We start from the raw sequence: 7,294 nt of genomic DNA, 5'->3' as shown, positions 1-7,294 counted from the left end.
GCCTGCCCCTTCTTCCACAAGTGGTAAACTCTCCTTTTTTTCCTGAGTCCCAGCAAGAGCTCCCCGTTCAGCCAGGCCGGTCGTCTTCCCTGCCCGTTCTTCTTATGGCACATGGGGACAGCCTGCTTCTGCGCCTTTATGACTTCCTTCTTGAAGATCGTCCAGCCTTCCTGGACCCCTTTGCCCTTCAGGACCGTCTCCCACGGGACTCTCTCAACCAGCGTCCTGAACAGGCCAAAGTCTGCCCTCCGGAAGTCCATGGTTGCGGTTTTGCTGGCCCCCCTCCTTACTTCACCAAGAATTGAGAATTCTACCATTTCATGGTGGCTAAGCCCAAGACGGCCTCCGACCACCACATCTCCCACCAGTCCTTCTCTGTTTGTAAGCAGCAGGTCGAGCGAGGCACCTCCCCTGGTAGGCTCACTTACCAGCTGTGTCAGGAAGTTGTCTTCCACACACTCCAGGAACCTCCTAGACTGCTTCCTCTCTGCCGTGTTGTATTTCCAGCAGACGTCCGGGAAGTTGAAGTCCCCCACGAGAACAAGGGCTAGCGATTGAGAGACTTCTGCCAGCCGCTTGTAGAACGCTTCATCCGCCCCTTCATCCTGGTTGGGTGGTCTATAACAGACTCCCAGCAGGATATCTGCCTCGTTGGCCTTCCCCCTCATCCTTACCCATAAGCATTCAACCGTACCATCATCACAATCGTTGAGCTCTATACAATCAAAACACTCCCTAACATACAGGGCCACCCCACCGCCTCTCCTTCCTCGCCTGTCCCTTCTGAAGAGTCTATAGCCATCCATTGCAGCACTCCAGTCATGAGAGTCACCCCACCATGTTTCTGTGATGGCGACTAAGTCATATCTCTCCCGCTGCACAATGGCTTCCAGCTCCTCCTGTTTGCCGCCCATGCTGCGTGCATTGGTGTAGATGCACTTGAGCTGGGCTATCGATTTCGCCCCCGGCATCGGCACGCCACCCCTAGGCTCATCTCTAGCGAGCCTGGCTTTACCCCCTTCCCCCTTCGAACCTAGTTTAAAGCCCTCTCAATGAGACCTGCCAATTCATGAGCCATGATCCTTTTTCCCTTGTGAGACAGCTGAACTCCGTCTGTCACCAGCAGGCCCGGTGCCATGTAAACCTCCCCATGATCGAAAAAGCCAAAATTCCTCCGACGGCACCAGCCCCTGAGCCACGCGTTGATCAGGTGTGTTTTCCTGCTCCTTTCGGTATCCTTCCCTGCCACTGTAGGGATAGAGGAAAACACAAACTCAATTGTGTCAAGACAGGATTTCCTAAAGTACCTTCTTCTTGGCAGCTCTGTTCAGGGCGGGAGGGTCGTTCCAGCCATTCTGAGGCCCTGGGACAGAAAGAAAACAGAGACTGTAAGTACCTCGGAGGAGGGCAGTGATGCCTTCTTGAGCTCAGCTGGGCCAGCTCCCCACCATGGTTCTACTGACAGGGACTTGGCAGAGCCTGCCCTCACCTGCCTGCTCCTCTGCCCTTCACTAGGGGCTGTAACAGCTTCTGCGCCAGCCAGAGCCTCCCAACACCCCAGCCATCAGACCCCTTTGGGCTCTGCGCCCACTGCACAGGTGTGGCATCTTGACCGACTGTTCTCAAGTTTGACAGAAGTTGATTCCTTTTATAGTTAACTTTTTCTTCTCTTGCAGGAAAAAAAACTTTGAGCAGACACACCCTTTGAAAAGGCAGGCAGTTTGCCTACCATGCCCAAAACACAGCCCTGCTACACAGACTGTATGTGTGAAGACAGCTTCAGTTACCGGTGAAAGTTTCTCCCATCTTATCATATGAGAAGAAATGAGAACTGGTTTTGAACTTTTTCCATGATCACTGTAACATTATTATAAACATTAATCAGCAGCAGAGATGCCAGAAACCATGGGTGAATAAGAACACCATTAAGCTGCATCCATTTCCCAAGAGCTGCTGCTGTGATTGCGTACCGTGATGGATTTATACATGACAGTTAAGACATGTTCCCCAGCAACATAACACAGAAAAAAGAGGCGTAAGAGGCAACAGGAGCCTTAAACATTTCAGGCCAGATTCACCCAGCCGCTCTGGAGAGACAAAAGAGCCATAAAACCAGGTTTCCCCTGCCAGCTACAGCATGTTTATGGGTGCTTTGTGTCCCAAAAGCAAAGCAGAGCTGCTGGAGCAAGGTGGCAAAATCTAGCTTTTTGCACCAAGGGCAATTTGTTTGAAACTGAAAGCAGCACAGAGGATGTCTGAGCAGATTCACTCCGAGTCAGGGCTGTTGTTCTGTACCAAACCTTCTGCTCTTACAAGAAAGCACGCTCCGTGCAGCTGCAAGATTTATACACCAAAGCTCACGTTAGTGCATTAGAAATAGTTCCCCATCTCATCACGGAGCGCATATAATTGGGACCACAGCATTGTATCTCAGCATTACCATGGCCTTGCTGAGTAATCAGGATTTATTGCATAAAGCCACAAAAAGCCAACAAAACCAAATCCCTGCTCAATGGACTTTTTCACCACAGTGTTTTTCACTTAGCAGATGATGGATTCACCTTAGACAGCAGAGCTTAACATCACTGCAGAATTTGCTCAATTTATCTGAAATTTCATTTGCTCCTGAGCTTTTGTTAAACAAGTTCCACATCCAGAGCATGTTAAAGGGGTAAATGAAAAACAATTTAAAACCCTTTTCACAGCTGCTTTCTCTTTAACCAAAGGCAGTGCCATCTCCCGACAGCCATGTGCCCCAGGGGCTCCTCTGTTCCTCCCTATTCAGAAAATCCCAGCGTATTTCTGATATAGGAAGTCTAATTTCTGCAGTGCTGACAGTGGTAACACATTAAGAAAATCCCCCAGACTGTTACTGCTGTTAATTTCCTGGAATAATTTGCTTTAAAAAAGGAAAACCAACATTTGTTTCTGTGGTTAAAAACTCCAGATATGTTGTTATTGGTTTTAATTAAGGAATTAAAAATTGATTTGATTAAAGTCTAATTGGCAAACAGCATTGCACTTAATGTTCTCTGAAGAACATATGCATTATTGATGTCTGTTCAATTAATTTCACTTAGTGGCTGTAATTATTCTCAGGTTAGGTGGTACCTAGTTCACCTGCGAAGGGAGAGGCCTGGTCTTGAGTTGGTAGGCTTTCTGCAGATAAAATGCAAAGAGAACTAAAAAAAAGTTTTTCTTAGAAAATAATAAAACAGTTGGTCTGTAATTTTTGATTAGCGATTTAGTTTCAATAAGCATGAGAAGTCAGGAGAAAAAACGCCTAACCTAATTACAATGCCAGTTTAGAGACAAGTCATTTGTCCAAACCACCCTGTGGAATTGCTTTTGTCTGCCTTCCCCGAAAACAAGCCTGTTGCTCTTTCCATGCAGTAAATCCGTGTTTCTAGTTGTTTCTAACAAATGTTGCTGAGTTCTGGCCCACTTTCTTCTCCCTTCCAGTGTTCTCTTTCTATTCCTACCAGCCAGTGCAGCTGACAGACCATTACTCTTACCAACAATCTTCTCACCATCATTTTACCATTCCAGAGAGCTTTTCAAGAGATGCTTAAAGTACTTGACTTCAAGGTGGATGTCAAGTATTTTCCCAAATCAAGGCATGCTCTCAACTGCATCCAGCCCAGCAAAAGAATGTATGTTCACACAGCAGTTTTACACCCGTGTGAAAAGACACGTTGCCTGCTCAGACTGAGCAACAAATCCAAATGGCAAAACACAGCCAATAAAGCCTTCGTCATTTCAAAGAGAAGAGGAGCGTCGGGGATGACATAACTCCTGTCCCTGGGGTTGGTCTGATGCGCTTATAGTTCTAGTGCAAACCCTTCCCTTAGCTCAGAATTGCTCTATCACAATTTCAAACAAGATTCAAGACTCTGAAAATTAAAACTCCTTTGAAAGCAGGTTCAAAGATCTATCACAAAACAAAGTGAGATAGGTTGAAAATGAAATTAAATGTGGGCTTTTCTTGCTTACTGGAGCTCCAAGCACAGCTTAACATACTGATGTTATACACATTTGCAAAAACCAGAAGATATTTCTAGAACTGTTTCTTTTTAAGTGCATCTTTAAATCCAAGCCAGTTCAAAGGTCAGGTGCTCTTCAAGACTTCAAATTTGTGATCTTCTTCACTTCTTCCCTTACCCCCTCCTTTAAATTAATCACATTTGCAAAGTGAAATATGACGTTCCCAGATTAGATCATCATCACACACAACAGCACACCACTTCAAAGCCAACATCAGCATCACTATATGCTCTGCACTGGAACATTCAGAGTTACAGGTGAGATCTACTTCTGGCTGCAGATTTCTGTGGTTCTATGGGATCTCATGCCAAGGCATCCTTCACTAAGCAATGCAGCTACTCTGGAAAATATGTTGGTGGTTAAGCATATTAAGCATGTACACTGTCATTTCTGCATTTACAAAGCAAGTTTTTTTTTTTTTTTTCTTCTTTTTTATATGTTTTTTGAAAGGCGTAATCTAAAAATTGGAAGAGGACAGACTGTGCTCTTCAGATACCTCATCTTTTTTCCATAGTTCTCCAGCTGCAGGCAGCAGTTGTGTGCCAGCAGCCCACATGCATGAGCCACCCGGCCTCGGCACCTCACTGTGCCCTGGAGTCCACCTCTGCATTTCAGTCCAAGGCTGGCGTTTGCCAGGAATCAAGAGATGATGCCCGAGTTTGGGTTCCTGAAGGTCTGACACTTTGTACTGGCTGCCTTCTCACCACAGCTGCTGGGAAAAACACAAGCAGCACTGATAGTTCTCAGAAAGTTTTATAAAAAGCCTAGTATGGACAACTTTTAATTTTGAAAGAAAATCTGGCAAGGCAATGCGAGTAATGTCTGCTTCAATTCCCCTTATATTAAAATGACAGGCAAGATGTATTAGACTACTGTCTATGTGGATTAGACAATTTCAGAAATCGACCGGTATTGTCATTACTGTCCCTAATTTCTATCGTCCAGAGTACAGAGCTTCACCCGCTCTGAGCGTGCCACATGGACTGTCACTTCACTCTTAACGCAAGAAACTTCGCAAGTGACAGATCTGAAGTGCCTGCCAGTGATGCAAGTAGAGTAGTAAAATGGATAAGAAAGAACAATTTTCTTGTTCCTTGCATTTATTTGGAGGAGCAGAAGCTATGTTGTCTGCATTATAACGTGCTGCTTCACATCCCAGGCCTAGAACCCTATCCAACACCTCTTCCTCTGTCCAATTTAATAATTCCTCTGGCTTAGAGATACAAGTTTGACATGCCCCGTAACATGGGGTCAGGAGAGGTCACGGTACAGCATCTCCAAGAACAGAGAGGACACTGAATCTGGCGGCAGGATGAAGGGAAAAGGCCTCTTCTCCCCTTGCAGCCCTGGTGGCTGCCCTACACCAGCCCTCTCTATTTTTTGACAGAGCAAAAGACCATTTCTCCCCAAAACACAAGTGTGTATGTGAAGGCAATGCTGTGAGAGGTGTGGGCTCCCAGCCTCATGGACACCAGGAGCACCTACTCATAGGACTGCTGCTGCCAAGACAAAGGCAATATGCCTTTTCTGCACTGCATCACCCCTAACAGACTTTTAAAAGAATAGAGGGAGTCACAGTGGGGTCCCCTTAAGGCCTGTCATCAGAGTCAGCATCCCTGGAACACCCCTCATATGCTGCCTAATATTCCCTCTACTCCCTACTTCCCAGATCTGGTCTTTGACTCTCCAGCTGAACCACCTGGATGTGAAGTATGTTTATGGACAGGTTTAGAAAAGGACCACTCATACTTCCTGCACAGTCTGATGTATGCAAAGGAATTGCAGGTTTGTTATCACAAGGTCACTGTCCCACAGCAAAGTTACATCCAGGCAGTCCAAAGAGACATTGAGCCCCACCTCAGCGCGTGCTCTCTCACCATGCATGCTCAAACATGTGTCAGCCACACACATATGCTTTTGATCAGCATTCAGGAAAGACATGTAAAAGCATTTCTAAATCACTTCTGATTATCTTTTAAGGCACTCACAGCTACAGTAAATCCCACTGCACTAAGTGATTAGGAAAAAAATAATGGAAGTGAGCTGATGCCACAGGAAATGCTGTTCGAATTAAATATGCTGCCAATCCCAGGCTTGAAATGCTGCTCACAAACCAGGGACAAATTACATTTGCAAAATTGTTCTGCGAGAAGAATTGGGATCATCTTCTCTGCAGCAATTAGGAAAACTTGCTCATTTTTGTATTTTGCTCTCCAGCCACATAGCAGGTTTTGACGCCAGCCCCACAAGGTTAAAACTGTGCCACCATCCATCCACAGTATATGACAGCCTCATAATGAGACAATGCTGTAGCACCCTGTCTTGGGGAAAACAAAAGCTCTGTGTGGCAAGGTCTGACTCACAAGAGAAAGATGACTGCTCATGCTGCTTAGCAAGCACCCACTGCAGCAACATAGCCGTATCATTGCCAGATGCACAGGGAAGATGATGCATTTTAGAAATGCTTTGAATTGACCTCTAAGCACAAGCAAACTGTCTATGGAGCATTCACAAGGAAAAGGTGCACATTTAACTGAGTAATAAAGCAAAACCCTCCCCCTCCCTGCCTGCCCCCCTGTCCAAGCGCAGACCTGTTCTCTGGGATGCAGGAAGGTCACTGGTTGCAGGCAGAGTACCTGTTGGTCCAGTAGGTAATGCATAAGCCACAGAAGTTGCTGGAGGTCCTGGCCTGCCATGCTGAAAGGATGCGCCAGAAGGAGGAAGAGGGAAGGAAGAGACGGGATTCAGGCTCGTTGGGGAGGGTTGAGGCTGCCCAGGGTACAGCGGGGAGGGCACGGAGTGGGTAGGGGCAGAGGGCAGGTAGGGAGAGGTGGTGTTAGGGGCAGGGTTCAGGTAAGAGGCTGAAGCAGGGACAGCGATAGGCTGCTGAGGCTGATAGAGAGCTGGTCCCCCTGTTCCACAAGAGTACTGCTGTGTGGCCTGATACGCTACAAAAGGGAGAAAAGACATTCAGTCAGCAAGTTCATAACAGAGGAGCAAGTTTCACCTGCCTCTGCTTCCTTCTTCACCTAACTCTCCTCTCTTCCTGCCCCTTCCCCCTCAAACCACTTACCTGCCCAGCCAAATCCTGGCTCCCACAACTCTGCCTGCACTTGCAGGACTGCTCAAAACCTCAGCCTGCCACGGGGAGCGGGAAGTGAGGGAGATAGATTGGTGGAGCCGCACTCTACTGTCCCTGAGGCAAAGCCAGCAGATGGAGGCTCCACGAGAAGCAGAGGATCCCCTGCCT

General features: G+C 47.0%; 1 protein-coding gene across 1 annotated transcript in view; it reads right to left on the bottom strand.

The window, feature by feature from the left end:
* Window positions 1-7,294, bottom strand: part of SEC31A (SEC31 homolog A, COPII coat complex component) — a 53,609-nt gene that overhangs the window by 10,349 nt on the left and 35,966 nt on the right. Inside the window, exons 23-25 of the mRNA XM_009283668.2 lie at window positions 6,636-6,992; window positions 3,112-3,159; window positions 1,308-1,363 (exon numbers count right to left, since the gene is read on the bottom strand). Of these exons, the coding sequence (XP_009281943.2) occupies window positions 1,308-1,363; window positions 3,112-3,159; window positions 6,636-6,992 (461 nt within the window). The remainder of the gene's footprint in view (window positions 1-1,307; window positions 1,364-3,111; window positions 3,160-6,635; window positions 6,993-7,294) is intronic.

This window comes from Aptenodytes forsteri, unplaced genomic scaffold (genome assembly GCF_000699145.1).
Source record: "Aptenodytes forsteri isolate BGI_AS27 unplaced genomic scaffold, ASM69914v1 Scaffold342, whole genome shotgun sequence".
Taxonomy (NCBI): Eukaryota; Metazoa; Chordata; class Aves; order Sphenisciformes; family Spheniscidae; genus Aptenodytes; species Aptenodytes forsteri.
The sequence above is the reverse complement of the archived record's forward strand: the minus strand, read 5'-3'. Positions and strand labels throughout refer to the sequence as shown.